The sequence below is a fragment of the Urocampus carinirostris genome, chromosome 1 (genome assembly GCF_059441175.1).
Source record: "Urocampus carinirostris isolate Australia breed hairy pipefish chromosome 1, RoL_Ucar_1.0, whole genome shotgun sequence".
NCBI classification, from domain to species: Eukaryota; Metazoa; Chordata; class Actinopteri; order Syngnathiformes; family Syngnathidae; genus Urocampus; species Urocampus carinirostris.
The window spans coordinates 66,686,450-66,705,041 of NC_142349.1; the positions used below are offsets into that span (position 1 = coordinate 66,686,450).

The following is an 18,592-nucleotide window of genomic DNA, read 5'->3' on the forward strand; positions in this document are numbered from 1 at the left end:
TACAAGTTTAAAACATAGTTCAGGCATTGTTGTGTCTTTTGGGTGAACTTTAGTGAGAAGGAGAAGAAAAAAGTGCGGTAAAGAAAAAAAAAAGAAGAAAAAAAGCACGTTCCCCTCAGAAGACGTGAATACAAAATGGAGGCGGGATGTCATTCATTTTCGTTTGTCATAATCATTTCTCTATAAACAGAAGAACAATATAGTAGCCAGAATGGAACGGGTAATGTTAGGTTTTAGGGGTGCTTAGCACCCAGAGTTTCTGGCTAGGTCATTTTGTTTCACTTAAGGTGATAAAGGATAATTCAACACTGTCCATGAGTGTCACTTCCCATTGGTGAACCTCACAGTACACGTTGTGGTGAGCAGAAACACTATAACTATGCCGTTGTTACTATTATAGTGAGAGTATGTTCACTGTTATTACTATTACAGTGAGAATATGTTCACTGTTATTACTATGATGGTGAGCATATGTTCACTGTTATTACTATTATAGTGAGCGTATGTTCACTGTTATTACTATTACGGTGAGCGTATGTTCACCCTTATTACTATTATGGTGAGAGTATGTTCACTGTTATTACTATTATAGTGAGCGTATGTTCACCCTTATTACTCTTATAGTGAGCGTATGTTCACTGTTATTACTATTACGGTGAGCGTATGTTCACCCTTATTACTATTATGGTGAGAGAATGTTCACTGTTATTACTATTACGGTGAGAATATGTTCACTGTTATCACTATTATGGTAAAAGTATGTTCACCGTTATTGCTATTATAGTGAGCGTATGTTCACTGTTATTACTATTATGGTGAGAGTATGTTCACCGTTATTACTTTCATTGTAAGAGTATGTTCACCATTATAACTATTAAGGTGAGAGTTTGTTCACTGTTATTACTATTATGGTGAGCATATGTTCACTGTAATTACTATTATAGTGAGCGTATGTTCACTGTTATTACTATTACGGTGAGAGTATGTTCACCCTTATTACTATTATGGTGAGAGTATGTTCACTGTTATTACTATTACGGTGAGAATATGTTCACTGTTATTACTATTATTGTGAGAGTATGTTCACCGTTATTGCTATTATAGTGAGCGTATGTTCACTGTTATTACTATTATGGTGAGAGTATGTTCACCGTTATTACTATTATTGTAAGAGTATGTTAACCGTTATTACTATTATGGTGAGAGTTTGGAGGTAGCGCGCTCGTCTTGGGATCAAGAGATCGCAGTTCGAATCCCAGCTCCTCCGTGTTACATGTCGAAGTGTCCTTGGGTAAGACACCGAACCCCTAATGCCCCCAATAAGCAGGTTAGCGCCTTACATGGCTGCACTGCCACTATTGGGAAATGTGAAGCACATTGTAAAGCGCTTTGGGAAGTCATTGACTTGAAAAGCGCTATATAAATGCAGATCATTTCATTTCATTTTCATTTGTTGTTACTATTATGGTGAGCATATGTTCACTCTTATTACTATTACAATGTGAGTATGTTCACCGTTAATAATATTACAGTGGGAGTATGTTCACTTTTGTTATTATTACGCAGAGTATATGTTCACTGTTATTACTTTTATGGTGAGCATATGTTCACTGTTATTACTTTTACGGTGAGACTATGTTCACTGTTATTGCTATTATAGTGAGAGTATGTTAACAGGGTAGATAGAGAGTATGTTCACTATTATTACTGTTATAATGAGAGTATGCTTACTGTTATTACTATTACAGTGTGAGTATGTTCACCGTTATTACTATTACGGTGAGAGTATATTCACCATCAATACTATTACAGTGAGAGTATGTTCACTGTTATTTCTATTATGGTGAGAGTATGTTCACCGTCATTACTATTATTGTAAGTGTATGTTCACCGTTAGTACTATTATGGTGAGAATTTGTTCACTGCTATTACTATTATGGTGAGCATATGTTCACTCTTATTACTATTATGATGAGAGTATGTTCACTGTTATTACTATTACGATGTGAGTATGTTCACCGTTATTACTGTTACGATGAGCGTATTTTTACTGTTATTACTATTTGGGTGAGAGTTTGGTCACCGTTATTTCTATTACGGTGAGAGTATGTTTACCGTAGTACACAAAAGCCTCCACAGACTCTGCCGCTGAGCCACAAGTGACACTAGCCGAGCAAAGGTGGAGCAGGGAGAGTGGCGAAAAGGGTACTAGGAATCACTAAACCATTTCAAGGCAACCGAGTATTTCCGACACTGCATTGTTCACATTTATGTTTTGTTTTACTTTTTTATGTTGTGTTTTTCATCATATTCAAGCCTATCCTGTCCTTTATTAAAGGAAAGAGAGTATTAAAATGCTATATTATTGGGGGTACTTGAGATACCCCCCCAAAACAGGCTGGTTACACCCATGGCGAGGCATAAGTGGGCATATATTTCTTAAAGTGTATATGTTTCCCTTCCTCCAAGGAGAATCTCTAAATGACAGAATCTGGGCGTTTTCAGCACCTTCTCCAAGAAACGTCCAACCAGGAATGGTGGCAAGAAAAAGTGGACAGGTATTGATACACAGAATGACATTTGTTTTGAGTCTACACCAGTGTTTTTCAACCAGTGTGCCGGGGCACCCTAGTGTGCCGCGAGGCCTTGTCTAGTGTGCCGCTGGAATTTTATCTTTTCAAAAAACCAGGCCATTATTCAGTATTTTTGCTATATTCAGACGAGAAACTGTAATCGTCATCCATATCAGTAGGTGGCAGTCGATTTTTATATTGTTTTTATATACTAATGATCTGCTCATAAGGTAGCACAGTACATTTCAAAACTTAATTTGTTTAACAAAGCGGTTTAAGATTGCACTGTAAAAATTAAAACATAAATAAAGCACATCATTCTTTTTTATTTTAAGTATTAGTTTCTTCTATTTATATACTAAATATCTGCTTATGAGGTAGTACTGTGAAATATTTGACATAACTCCATTTTCAAATATTTTCGACGGACTCTGTGCCTCGGAACTTTTTTATAAATAAAAGTGTACCTTGGTTCAAAAAGGCTTGAAAAACACTGGTCTACACACTTACATTTGTGATTTATGGGATGGAGGGACAACTGAAGTACAGTAGTCCTTACGTTTTGCCCTACAATGTGGAATGAGATTTATTATTATTTATTTTTATTCTTTCTGGTACTGTCCCAAATATACGACAGGTTTACTCTTTGTTTGGAGCAGCATTTCATGTCCACATCTTTTTTTTATAGAATCTGCAAAATGTTTATAAAAAGTAATTTAATTATTTACCGTAAGTGTTTGCAATCATTTAACCCTAAATCAATTTAATGTCAAACATTATTTTGCATTTTAGACACACATGCTCAATTCTATTGTCTCCGCAGTGCAATGTCCTCAGCTTCCTCAACAGGTCTAGGCCATCAAATTATATCATCTTTTTTTAATCTTTAATCATTTGATAAACTACACTACACCTAATTTCATTATACAACTAAATGGTAAGAATATCAAACTTGCTATTTTGTTCAAATAGTAGTAAGTATCCACCATGTTAGAATGTGCTCAATTAACTTTTATTCTCTATACTTTTTATTTTATTTTAAAGATATCATACTTGTTTGTTGCACTCTTAAAGTTCCACCCTCTCATGGCAAATTATCTATCTATCTATCTATCTATCTATCTATCTATCTATCTATCTATCTATCTATCTATCTATCTATCTATCTATCTATCTATCTATCTATCTATCTACCTATCTACCTATCTACCTACCTACCTACCTGTCTATCTATCCATCTATCTATCTATCTACCTCCCTACCTACCTACCTACCTACCTACCTATCTATCCATCCATCCATCCATCCATCCATCCATCCATCCATCATCTATCTATCTATCTATCTATCTATCTATCTATCTATCTATCTATCTATCTATCTATCTATCTATCTATCTATCTACCTATCTACCTACCTACCTACCTGTCTATCTATCTGTCTATCTATCTATCTATCTATCTATCTATCTATCTATCTATCTATCTATCTATCTATCTATCTATCTATCTATCTATCTATCTATCTATCTATCTATCTATCTATCTATCTATCTATCCATCTACCTCCCTACCTACCTACCTACCTACCTACCTACCTACCTACCTATCTATCCATCCATCCATCCATCCATCCATCCATCATCTATCTATCTATCTATCTATCTATCTATCTATCTATCTATCTATCTATCTATCTATCTATCTATCTATCTATCTATCTATCTATCTATCTATCTATCTATCTATCTATCTATCTATCTACCTCCCTCCCTACCTACCTACCTACCTATCTATCCATCCATCCATCCATCCATCCATCCATCCATCCATCCATCCATCCATCCATCCATCATCTATCTATCTATCTATCTATCTATCTATCTATCTATCTATCTATCTATCTATCTATCTATCTATCTACCTTGGTCATATCCCTCAAGAGGGGTGACCGACAGCAAGACAAACACAAACAACAACAAAGAAAATAAGAAATAGCAAAAACACACACAAACATTTTTGGACCATGGTCAACCGAAATGCCCAAACACCCAAACAAGTTAGGCACCTCGGCACCTAAGTTGGTCATGCTTTCATCCCTCCAGATGGCAAATTATGGAAAATGTTTATCTAGTACATTTTTAAAAAAAATATGAGGTTTAGTTATTAAAGTTTTGTTCATCTGTTGAAAGTTAGCTAGCTAAAAGTTGATCAGTCAAAGAGCTACAGCAAGACTACCTCAAATAAATTCTACCCTGTTAGATCAATAAATCTAACAGGGGGGAGAAATTAGGTTGGACAGTTTTGATAATAAAATTATATTAATGTATTATAATAATAATCATCTGTTCATTAGGTATAGATGCATGTTTATGAATAAAACAATAAAAAAGCTTTTTGGTAAAATTATTGTTAAGGAAAAGCAGGTTAGAAAACATTCACAGAGACACTAAACAAGCTATTTTTATAATAATTAAAATTGTATCCATCCTGGAGCTTGACCACTATGTATCTTTTAGTGTTAACATATTAGTGTTAAGTTTTCTTTCTTTTTTTAAATCATGACACCCAAATGTACCTGCAAAAAAAATAAAGATTTATAATCACCCAACATCAACAGCAAATTCTTTTGTGTGGACAAAAATGTACAAAATTGTTTGTAAGTATGACTATGCGAGTTATGTCTCTAAGATGCTTGTCAGCTGGTGTCAAATAAGATGCCGGTCTGCTTTTGTTTTCTGTCAGGGCTTCACGATGTTGCCGATTTGCCAATGGTTGAATTACCTCCCACAATATATCTTTCTTTTCTCATTCAGTTCAGTATCTCGTATGCTTCGTTCAGACTTTGTGCAATACAATACTGTAATTTTTAGTATTGTATTTATTCAAGATGAGTCCCAATGCTTGCAGTCATGCTAAAAGTAGAAACAAATCATGATAACTATTAAACACAAAGCTTGTGATTATCTAAAATAAGCAGAAGACACACGAATGGCTACCTTTGCTTAGTTGCATAACCAATCAACGATCAGAACTATTAAGAAATATAAGGAGACAGTTAAAGCAAGGATATCTTCTAAAGGCATGACAAACCTCGCAAAGCGAATTTTCAAAACCTCTTTAATCTTTAATCTGATGTCGAAGTTTACTCCCCATCATGTCCATTCGCCAGCTACTCCACTGTACCAGCTTAGGTCACATCACACTAAACGTGAATAAAACTTAATTTTACATTTACATGTAGATTTCTTTATCATGTTATCTAATGATATACAAATGTATTACACATAAATAGTACTTACAATATACTACTTGTTTTAAAGTTTTTTCTCCCCCACTGTACGACAATTTCACTTTGAGATCCCTATCTTGAAACAGGTCACATCGCGGGTCTCCACTGTATCTGGAGAACAACTCATTTAAGCAAAACCGGATAGGCAGGGATTCTGATTCGAACCTAGAACCTCAGGATTTTTGAGGCATAGTCGCTGTTTATTTATAATATTTTGCAATCAGTGATTCTAAAGTGGAGTCAAAATCCTCATTGAATTGCTTTCATTTGAATGAGGAAAGCTAGAAAACTCAGAGCCTATAATGGAACCTGTGACCTTAAAACTCTGATGAACTTCTGCTAACTGTGCCTGTCTTTGTGCAAAGAGGAAATATATAGTAGTTAAATTAGTGGTTCATCAATAGCGGTACATGCGGTGGCAAAAGAACTCCAGATGGTACTATAAAATTAAAAATGAATTCATAGAGAAGCATTCATGTAAAAACGCTTTTTAGTTTATTAGTAAATGATGTGAATGATTTATTAAATGATCATCTGGGCACAATTTGAAAGTATATATTTTAATTGCACTGCTAACAAAAGGTTGATATACACCAGTTGTTAAGGTGTTTTTCTTTTTGTTCATCCAGAAGCAAGGTTTCAATAAATTAATAATCTAGAACAGGGGTGGTGATCAAGTTTGACACAAAGAGCCGAAATTTTTAACCGTGAGAGTCAAAGAGTCACACCACGCATTGACCCACATTAGACGTAACCCACGCAGATGATTGGCAGTCAGTTGTGTCCAGAGCAGCATAAAAACAACAAATCTGCCAAAATTATTTCAAAATATTATTTATTATTTGTTGTAAACTCTGATGGATTCAAGTATGTTTTAAGAGTGGGAAAAAACTAAACATGAAACGAGGCAAAGCCACAGTATATAGAAAATATGATGAGGCAAAGAGCCGAATTCTTATTGGCCAAGAGCAGCGTGTTCGCCACCCCTGATCTACAAGCCCACAATACTGTAGAAATAAAAATGGAGAAAAAAAAGGATGACGGGAAAAAGACATGGCCTATCTTGGTCCCGTCCCCTCAACTGTGGGAACACTTCACATGAGTAAATTCAAGAAACGGAATAGCAATAGAGTACTACAAAAAAGGGAAAAACCCGAATTTCAAAGAGCTTAGTAGAAACACTGGAGAATAAAAGAGCCGAAAACATCAAAGAGAAGCCAAAATAACGAGTGAAATGCAATACAATATGAGTTGAGACTAATCGAGTGTTTGAAAAAACGTCTGCACGTTTTTGTTTTTTTCAAATCAAACGTTTGCTTTATTCCGATTTCGAAATCTTTGTTCGGTTTGGAAATTTCAGAATTTCGGTTGGTTTGGCAATTTGCATACTCGGCAGCCGATCGGAAGACTGCATCGAATAACTCTGTGCTTCCGGATTTTCCCGAGCCTTATAAGGTCACGCATTTGCATATCATTTTCCAAAGTAGATGCACAGAGAACACAAGAAAAATGGATAAGTGGTTAGGAATCAAGCCAAAACCTCAGCCGCAGAAGAAACATTCAAAAGAAGCTAACAAAATTGATGACGCTACAAAATGTAAACATACATTAAAAGCATCGTGGAAAGAGTTCACGTGGCTTGTAGCAGACGATGCAATGCAAACATTGCATGAATGAAGATGAGTAAATACAGGTACATACTGATGGCAGATGGAAAACAGCGATGTCATATACATGCAATGAATGTTACAAGTAGATTTATAATAAACTTAATTTTAAAGCGTTGTTCTGTTATATTTTCCGATTATCAATCCTTAATACTTTGCAACAATAGGTTTTTGCGACGAGTCGTCTTATTGTGTTTGGAGTTGTGAAAAATGGGGAAGGCAACTTTATGGCTGGGCAGGCAACTTTTCAGAATTGTCTGCCTTGGTGTCCGGTAACTTTTTGTCACGAGTATCAGACACAGCTAATCTAATTGAATAAGGGTAATTCAGACCCTAAATTAGCTAAATTAAGTCCTTCTTCAGACAATCTTTCCCATTCTCAGGAATTACTCATTTTACAGAAATACTACTTAGGTCCAATAAAAAAAGACTTAAAATAGGAAAAAATATTGTGCATTTATGCAAGAGGTTTTTCAATTGCATCCAATAGTGATTTTTTTCCCTTCATTTAGTTTTTTTTTTTGGTCTTGTTTTTCATCATCTTACCCAGAAAATACTTTGGTAAGAATTTTTTTTTCACACCGAATACTTTAAAAAAAAAGTCGAGAACCATTAGTTTAGAAGAAATATTTGACTAACGTTCCACTTAAAAAAATCACACCGTACTAGAGTTTACAAAGATTATACACATTGAATCCACCCGAAAAAACCTCAAAAACCTTTTGCTACTTTTTGTCACAACAAAAAACAGATTTAAATAGTATTCAATTTCATAAACAGGATAAAAGATGACAAATTCAGCCCTTGGCAATGTCCTTAACTGAACTCTTTTTGTTTACGCTTGTGAAACTGCATAACAGGCTCACCAGGCAGACTCTTACATAATTGTATGACACTAAAAATACATGTAGCGTGTGATTGGCAATTCAATGCAAAATTGGTAAAATTGCCTTTTCTTTTTATAACCATTTGGTTATTTACTACAAAAAAGAAACTATTTTGCATGCAAACTACAATGATTGGTGCAATTGATTCAAAAAGTAACCTTTCTTGCGGTTAAAGACAATATTTATTAAGTAAATAAGTAATAATTAAGTAAGTAAAAAGTAACTACTTATTAATCTCTGAATCTGTTCAATTTTATTTATATAGCGCAAAACAATTTACTTTTGCTTAAAAGCACTTGCTAGTGGATGGTCCTGTGGTGATCCTAGACCTATAGACCTTTGATAGGAACTGGGGTTTTGCACAAAGTTGCTAACTTCTTGAATATATGAATAAATAAACAAATTGATAAATAATGCATTTGATTTATATAGCACTTATTCGGACACTCAAATACATTTTACAGTGTCCGCAGTTCACGGATCTTTTGACCGCATGGGTCGTCGGGTCACCAATGAGGACGCAACTCTGGACCACTTTTTCCACTGTTGACTGTTCCTGGCCTGTTTTTGGGTTGTGGGAAAGTTGTCACCAGTCCATTCCTTAAGTTTGCCGGCCCAGGTCTTCTTCTGCCCCCTTGGACGGTGCCCTGGAGAAAGATTTTGGTCAGTCCTGATGATCTTGTGACGTGATCATACCACTGAAGTTTTCGTCTGTGCACAGTTGATAACAGTTCTAGTGTCCAATGTGCCTTCTTGTGGTGTTGCACATCGTTTCATTTGTCACATGGGCTAAGTAGCTGATGCCAAAAGGTTTCCTGTTGCATCGCATCTCCATAGCCTGGTTTTTGCTGTGATAGTCCAAGCGTAGAGAAGGATGGAAGTAACCAGCGCTTCCATGAGTCTGATCTTTCATTTCAATGCTATGTTCTTGTCCCTCCAGATGGGTTTAAGTCTGGCAAGTGCGGCTGTGTTTTGAGCCTGGCCTTTCTTCTGATATGACAGCTCCAAAATATTTGAATTTGGTGACAGGCTCTAGCTCTCTGTGGTTAATTGTGATGTTTGCGGTGATACCTTGGGCAGCTTTGGTCGTTACTATTCCCTTTTCTGTGATGATTTCCATCACATGCTGGCTTGATGCTTTGTCCAGGCAATTGTCCGCATATCTGAGTTCCTGTTCGTTTCATGATGTTGTGTCCCCCAATACTGACTGTACCTTCATTTTGCTCCAGAGTTTTGGAAATGATCCTCTCCAGGAAGATGTTGAATCAAGTTGGAGAGAGAATACCTTGTCTCAAGCCGACTGTAGTTCGAAACCACACTCCAATGGTACTCACTTTTGGCATTGGCACACAGTTGTTTCATGGTCTGAAGTAGTTTCTGCTCCACACAGAAAAAAATTGAAGGGTACATAAGACACATTTATCTTATAAGTACTATTTTCCAAGCTTGGCAAAAATCCATGTTTTTTTTTTTTCAACACAAACCTATATAGGTTTATAGAGGGTAGTTTATTTCTTAAAGGTATTTATTTTAAGTTGTTTATTTATGTGAAAAAATTGAAAATTGAAGATTCAAGGCTCATGTTGATTATTATATTGTTTATGTCTCTAATTCACAAAGAACTACAAAATCCACATTTTCTTTTCATTCATGCCTTTTTTTTCAAAAAAGTATGAAAACTATGTTGTTGTTTTTTTTAATTAATCCATCCATCCATCCATTATCTGCACCGCTTATCCTCAGTAAGGTCACAGTGGTGCTGGAGCCCATCCCAGCTGTCTTCGGGCAGTGGGCAGGGGACACCCTGAACTGGTTGCCAGCCAGTCGCAGGGCACACAGGGACAAACAATTTGCTCGCTCATTCACACCTAGGGACAATTTGGACTGGCTAATTAACCTGACATGCATGTTTTTGGAATGTGTGAGGAAACCGCAATGCCCGGAGGAAACCCACGCAAGCACGGAGAGAACATGCAAACTCCACACAGGGGGTTCGATCTCATGACCCCATAACACGCCAACCACTGCCCCGCCGTGCTCCCCTTTTAAAATTAATAAAACATCAAATTTGTTTTAAACCTAAAGTTATTTTTCCAAATTGTAAATACTTCAATTGCCTATTTGGATACAGTTGTACACTGTCTAAAACACATGTTTATGCACTGTACCGTTTTCGTTTTTGTATTCAAAGGCACGTATTATTTATCTGTAATTGTAAAGGTGACAATATTTTGGAGGGGATAAATTGGACATTGGATGCAAGGGGGAAAGTTCACCTCTGATTGAGTCTTTCCAGGGTTGAGTAGGGTTACTTTAACTTGATTACTTTCAATTACTTTTGGATTACTCCAATACTGAATATGCTAATAAAAGACAAAATAAACTAAATATGAATAAAATTATGACTCACAGCACGTGGTAAGCTCTCTCCTGGCTTTGATGTCTTTGATCTCCGGCAAAATGAACATCAAATGCGACAGAAACAAAATGAAAATAAATAATAATAATAATAATAATAATAATTTCCTTGTATTGTCATTCTGTGTAACAATGTACACAGAACGAAATGTCGATTGCACCTGACCCGTTGTAGCGAGCCGATGCAGCCGCAGCCAACAGAGGGCGCCGCCGACCACTTTTTAAGTCTTAGGAATGACTCGGCCGGGGCGCGAATCACCGACCTCCCAGTCTCAAAGCGGGCGCCTTACCATCTAGGCTACTGAGCTTGCCAACATCATTTTTGCCGTTCCATGTATTCCGTTACTCCCCAAGCCTGCACAAAATTTAGTCATTTTATTCATATTTAGTTTCTTTTGTCTTTTATCAGCATATTTGGTATTGGAGTAATCCAAAAATAATTGAAAGTAATCAAGTTAAAGTAACCCTACCCAATCCTGAGTCTTTCAAAATGAACAGCCAGGGGTTGTGTGTTATTCATCTGGAGGATTCACTGGATTACTAGACATAAAATAATGAGTTGGCGGCTTCTGTCTTCCACTGACTGGCCTTCGGTGATCAGTATTTATCGCAAAATAGGGGAGTAGATTGCTTATGACAATATTATCACTGATTTTGCATCAAAGAACGCCAGAGAGGTCAGGTTTTAGTTTGTTTGCTTTTCATTAGACAACCACATTTTCTTGAGTGTGTTTTCAAATTTGTATGTAGGAATATAAGTCAATTTTATTATTCTATATTTGTCAAGACCAGAACGGACACAGGACCCAATCGCGCTACGTTTCTCATAAGTTTTATTAAAGGAAAGAGGAAGGGCTGCACCCACAATCCGGCATTCGCTAGACACGGGAAGCAAAATGCTCTCGTATTCAGATTGTGATCCGAACACGGAAGTCGATCTTTCGTAGCGAGTGACAAAGAAGGAAAAACAGGTCGATAGCCGGGACAGGAGAGCAAAAACGTGGTCGGGGTCAGAAACTGGTTTTAAGTTGGGACGGGAGAGCAGACATGGTTGGGATCAAAAAAGGGTCGTAACCGGGGACAGACAGGAGCAAAAATGGAACAGGTGGGAGTCAAGGTTGAAAATAAATTGCCTAGTATACACTGAGGTTTGCAGACGGACTGACAACAGGGGACAGATAGGAGTGGGTTTAAATAAGGACAGGGAGCCAATCAGAGTCCGAGGCAGGTGGCGCCAAAGGAGCGGGCACAGGTGAAATGAAATGAAATGAAATGATCTGCATTTATATAGCGCTTTTCAAGTCAATGACTTCCCAAAGCGCTTTACATTGTGCTTCACATTTCCCAATAGCGGCCGTGATCTGTGCAGCCATGTAAGGCGCTAACCTGCTTATTGGGGGTAATTGGGGGTTCAATGTCTTACCCAAGGACACTTCGACATGTAACACGGACAAGCCGGGATTCGAACTGGGATCCCCTAATCCTAAAACGATCGCTCTACCTCCTGAGCTACTGCCGCCCCTTGAGGTGATTCACATCGGTAATCATGACAATATTACTGTTCTCTTCAGAATTACTGATAAATATTTGCCATATGTATGCATGTATTGTATTTCTAATTATTATCTAGGCGTTATTTGATAATGATTTGCCATTTTTATGTATGTAGTGGATTTTTAAGTATTATTTAAGCATTTTTTGATAAATATTTGCAACTTTTATGTAATGTGTTGGGCGGCACGGCAGATGAGTGGTTAGTGCGTCTGCGGTCCAGTTCTGAGGTCATGAATTCAAATCCAGCTACCAGCCTTCCTGTGTGGAGTTTGCATGTTCTCCCCATACTTGTTTGGGTTCCCTCCAGGCACTCTGGTTTATTCCCACTTTGGCGCTTGGAGGTGGTCTCGCCTAGGGAGTAATTTAGTGTAGAACCGCTAATGAAACCACTTCACCTCAAATGGTTCTTAGTCAGCAATTGATTAGACACCATTTTTTCGAATATAAAAACTGCATCCATTGTTTTAGCAGCGTTGTTATAGGAGACGCCAACTTTTTTTTTTCAACGGCTGCAGATGCAACAGGAGCCCAGGCCGAGGGGGCGGTGCTATTCCGTCCTCCTCATTTGCATACGACCAATCGCTCACCCGTATGCAAATGTCTCCCGTGACTCCACCATTGTCCTCCAACGCTCTTATGTGAACTTGCTCGATTTCACGCCTCAGTTGCACACCAAACACGAGACAAGAGAAGGCACCAGAAATTCGCTCCAAATCGGATTTTTTGGGATTGTATGTACAACATGACATTTGAGGAAATTAGCGGGGAGAACTCTCAAGAAAGGTACGCACTTTTTTTTCTCTTTGATATCTGCGTGGATTATTGACACTGACGTGCGTGCATGAAACTTTTGCCGGCCGGTGTATTGACGCAGGGAATATGTAAATACTCTCAACAAATCAAAGTGATTTTGTTTCTAAGAACCGGCGCACTTTATTACCTCAAACAGCTTGAACGCGTGCACGTCTGGGAAAAAAAGCGCTATAATCTCCCCGCTGTCGTTTACAGTCGTCGACCGAAAAGACTTTCAAAGGCAGTTTGGACAAGAGTCCCTTAGCATCGGTCGCAAAAGTGCAACTTTCATGTGCATTTTCCACTTGCTGCAGAATGGATTCGGTGGCTAAAGCGTTAGAAGAGGTCCTGACCCGAGCATTGCCACAGGATTGCATCACCGTGGGTGTCTACGAGGCGGCCCAGTCCCTCAACGCGTAAGTACACCTTAGTTTCATGCATCCGATGCCCCTCCTGGATTATTCTGCCGATTCCAACAATAACCTATTGTCACGTCCCCTTCTCTAGGGACCCCGACAATGTGGTCCTGTGCATTTTGGCCGCGGACGACGAGGACGTGAATGACGTGGCCTTGCAGATCCACTTTACGCTCATCCAGGCTTTCTGTTGCGAGAATGACATCAACATCCTGAGAGTGAACAACACCCGGCGCCTGGCTCAAATTCTGGCGGCGGGGGGAGGCGAGAAGAGCGGGAGCGAGCCTGTGGACTTGCACTGCGTGCTTGTTACTGTAAGTACAGATAGAACTGCAGTTGAGGGATTGGGAATGACGTCATAGGACCCTCCTCAGGGCCCCCGGGATGTGTAATGGCATGTTGAGTTGCAACGGGCCTTTTTAGTGCAGATATGACAACAACTTTCTATTAAAAAGTCAGACTAAAACGCTAAAGGAAACAGTGCACACGATGTACTTCACATTTTACCCCTTCACACACACACTCACACACCGATAGCCAGAAGCAGCCATGCAAGATTCCCTACCTGCCTTTCGGGGGCATTTAGGGTTCAGTATCTTGCCCAAGGACACTTTGACATTTAATTTAGTAGGAAATAACAATTTAAGTTTTTGAGTATTCATATAGTTACTAAACTATATATCAACAGTGACAGCCAATATCACATTATTAATAAGAAAAAGCACATTGTTCCAGTAAATTGTATTTGTCTTATAATCCTTTTTGGAGTTATATGGTTCATTTTTGTTCATTTTTTGTTTTTTGCCATTTTTATTTGATTTTTATTTTATATTTAGCATGAAATTCCATATTATATTTAGCTGTTTATTCACTTTTATTATGTTGAGTCTATTTAATTACATTTTTGAATGACAAAAACTCAAATGTATTGTATTTTTGTTTATTTATATTTTGTTTTTGCATGATAAACTTGTAAACCTACTTTTTTTATTTTTTCAAACATTTGTAGTTAGAATTTTCATTTTTTTGCATGGAAAAAGACAACAACGGATTGTTATTTTTATGTTTTTTAATTTAATTGAATTCTTAAATTTTGTTTTGTTCTTGCTTAAAACACTGGAATATATTTGAATTTATTTATGTTTATCATTTGTATTTTATATTTTAATTTTATTTGTTTTTGTCATGAAAGTAACAATGCACTTACTGTCTGCAGATTTAGGCAAAAATACTCTTATTTGAAAAAAAAAGGAATGCTAAAAAAGAAATTTGTCATTGATGGTGTCTAATCTTCAATTTACTGCAATAATCAAAGAATCAACCATTATTATGATACTTTTTCCCTCACATCAGTTAATATTCTCAGATAGAAGTAATATTGAGAATGCCTTTGGATTCTAAATCAAATATTTTTCTAATTTAGTTTTAGGTACATTTTGGAACATACTAAGCAAATTTTGTAAAATATCAGCTTTTTCGATCAATTGAAATAAATAACTGGTGAATCATTTATCAAATCAACAATTAATTATTTGTATGGAGTTTTATACGACTCCTCTGAATCATAATCCGGATGGGCGTCTCTTTTTCTACATGAATGAATGAATGCATGAATGCCTTTATTGTCATTATACAAGTATAACGAAATTTGAGCTTCACTGCACGCATAAATAGGAATAAGAAAATATGTACAATGAAAAATAGAATAAGGTAAGAAAATATGTGCAATAAAACCAGTATTGGGCTACTGTCGGCTATATATCAAGTGTCTGAAGAGATAATGGTAGGTGCAAATATGCTGTCAAATGGCAGTGCCATTGGCGTTCATAGACATGAAACCTCCAATTTATACGCCACTTGAGAATACTTAACTACTGCTGACATTTTTGTTTTCATCTGCCGCGTCTTGTTTTTGTTTTTCACCCACAATAAACAATGAAACAAGATGACGTGCGCAAAAACAATCCAATTGGCCCACACGAGTATTTTTCATGTGACCGAAAGTCCCCGCGTGCTTTTTGCCTGAAAACAATCTCAACTCCTCCCGCCGGCGACCTGCGAGGAATTTCGAAACACTTCACTTCACTTAAGACGGCTTGTGCATGACAGGGTCCGTACGGGTGCTTGAAATCCTAGATTGGATTTTGGGTAAAGTGCCTGAAAATTCTTGAAATTGTTGCGATTGCAATTTTTCTAGGCAGTCTGACTCTATAGACTACGCAATGAATTAAGATTATTTTTAAATAAGTGCGTGAAAATGACGTAGACACACCAACGCTGGTGGCTTGTCATTATGGCGATGTCATGTGAAGCGCATCCAAGAGGACAGCTCTATTTAGAAAACCGTCTCTTTTGGCTCATCTCCCTGAGAAGAGTGGCTCCTAAACAGCTCCTCATATAATTTATGATATATTATCAGTAATAATAAAAAATACATTATGCACCAAATTGTTCAATAATTTCAAGTTCAATTGTTTTGAACGGGATCCCTGAAAAAAACATGAAATATAAATTCAAATATTCATAAATCTACAGAAAAATTGTAACATACAAAACAATTTTAGCTTTTTACACACGGAACAGATTTAAAGTCGAACAACAACACAAAATCCCTGAAAATGCAAAACGATAAAATATAAATGAATAATATTAACTGTTCATTGTTCTATATTAATGATGAAATGCGAAACAATTTTAACTATTTACATTTCTATTTTCACCAATTTAGACATAGTCAAGTCAATTAATGTTTATTTGTATAGCCCTTAATCACATAAAGTCTTAAAGGGCTGCACAGACCACAGATTATTGCTAACTACAGACTTAATACACCATCCCCTGATCTAAAACCTACATGAGGGCAAGGAAAAACTCAAAAACCTCAGCATGAGGAAAATGAAAAAACCTGGAGAACATAAGTAAAATCAGTTAAAAACAAAATAGAGCAAAAGATCAGCAGTCTTTAAGATTGAAAGATTAAATTTGATCAAAATCATTAAAATGAGTCAAAATTTGGCTCATTTTTCTGCTTTTTATATCGACAGTACTTCTTTCTTATTTTCTTTTGTATTGAGCTCCGTTATTACCCAACACCTTAAGAGCCCTTTCCGTATGTGTAAACAAGTGTGACGTAGCCAAGCATTTGTGAAGCAGAATGGCAGAATTCATGTCAGTATATAGCAGGCAAAAACATTGTTGATCACAGATAGGAAGTATGTGCTAGCTGCAAGATAGCGACTTTATTAAAAATGTTCTCTTGATCAGTGCTGGATTTTTGGACATTAAAAATCGTCCTTAAAAGTGATTGAAAAAGGCTTGAATTTGGCCCCGTTATGACCCGGTTTTCTCGTTTTCTCCCCCCAGAGTCCCGAATCCTCCCTGTGGAAAGACCCGGCCCTGAGCAAAGTCAACCACTTCTGCAGGGAAAGCCGATGCATGGACCAATGGGTGCCCATCATCAACCTTCCCGAACGATGAGAACCAAAACGGAGGCGACGCACCCAAAAGGACGTTGAAAAAGTTAACCCGCAGCCGATGGATTACCAGCTGCCGATCGAGTTCCGAAGCGCTACTCAGGTCGGGTACAAAAAAACAGAAAAGAAAACAAAAAAAAAAACACCCAAAAATAGACGCTGTTGTTTCGTTGGGATGAATTTAAAAGGCGGGGTTGAGGGAGGGGGGGGAGGGGGTTCCCACTTGTTCCGGAGTTGCGTCTGTCCATCGGAGGCAAATCGCCCCCCCCCCCTCTACATCCCGCGTCGTCGCTGGCGACGGGGACGGTCTGTCGGGACGACGTCCCGATCTTCGAGGAAAAAGGGCGGAGCCTGCAAGACGAAGCCTCGCGATGCTCTAAACGAAGCACTTGAAGCACTGGACCGTTGACGATTCCAGTTGAGATTTCATTCACTCGTTTCATATCGATGTTGCTGTAATTTAAACCAAGAAGGGAAGGGCTATCTATTCCAAACATCCAGTTGAGCGTGTTTTTATGAATTCCTAGTACAATTGTTGTGTTCACAACCTAAGTTATTTCCATATTTAAGTATATTTATGTGGTTTGTTTTTTTACTTTTGGACTGGATTACTGGCATATTGATGTCGATAATAAAAAATGAAATATTTCTTGAGACTGTGTTCCTGCGTTCCTGTCGGGTGGAAAACGAGCGCCGCGACCTTTAGCACGCGGTTGTAAAGCGTCACGTGCGGATCACGGGGGTCACGTTGGCCTCCGTGGCCCGGCCCGATGGTTTTTCAGCTACAGAACAATAATCCCACCCGGTATGCCCCCTCCCGAGCGCTAGCGCCGCCCGGGTTCGGGCTGGCTCAGCAAACCACCGTGTTCATTCATCCGAAACCTGGGTCCGCTTTTACAAAAATCCTTTTATGGATTTGCGATGGACCGCTAGCTTCTCAAGTTACATACGTTTATATTTCTAGCCAGTGCAAGGGGTCGGGAACGAAAACCGGCCGTGAAAGCAAAATATCTTGATATATTTTATTGTTGAGAGCAACATCATATATTTTAAGACAAAAAAATCCAAGAACCACGAAACAACTCTCCAGATAAAGACTAATTATCATTCTAAATCTTTGTTAAAATAATGCCATTTACCATTCTCAACTACTAGATTCCCAAGATCCTCGAAGCTTATTTTGACTGTTTTTTGTCATGATTTCAAAACAAGGTGCTAGCAGGGTTCCTTTCTAAAAATGTCACAAAATAGTGGGTAATGTGTGCAGAGATCTGCTACCCCTACTGCTCATCCAATCAAATTGCTTTGGGTGTATACAGTTTGTTCTGTGGGTTTTCATCAAGAAGTGTTTCAATAGTGACACTTCAGCGAAAATAAATTGTTTAATAAGCTTCCATGTAAAGGATTCCTTAATTATGTGAGTTTAACCAGTACTTAAAACATTGCCCTATGTATTTTAGACCATACAATTGGTTAGCTGGTCTTTTCACTTCCACATACACTAAATTCAGAAAGTCACAA

At 37.7% G+C, this 18,592-nt stretch overlaps 1 protein-coding gene across 2 annotated transcripts in view; it reads left to right on the forward strand.

Moving 5' to 3' along the window:
* gadd45aa (growth arrest and DNA-damage-inducible, alpha, a) overlaps nt 1-17,725 on the forward strand; it is a 17,852-nt gene extending 127 nt beyond the window's left edge. The window contains exons 2-5 of one of the 2 annotated variants that reach the window (XM_088349010.1): nt 2,470-2,558; nt 13,497-13,598; nt 13,690-13,912; nt 16,962-17,725. In XM_088349010.1, coding sequence (XP_088205136.1) covers nt 2,482-2,558; nt 13,497-13,598; nt 13,690-13,912; nt 16,962-17,075 — 516 coding nt within the window. In that variant the 5' untranslated portion in view covers nt 2,470-2,481 and the 3' untranslated portion in view covers nt 17,076-17,725. Of the gene's footprint in view, nt 1-2,469; nt 2,559-13,034; nt 13,174-13,496; nt 13,599-13,689; nt 13,913-16,961 lie in introns of those variants that run through there. The other variant, XM_088349021.1, reaches the window with a different exon arrangement.
* The last annotated feature ends 867 nt before the right edge of the window (nt 17,726-18,592 follow it).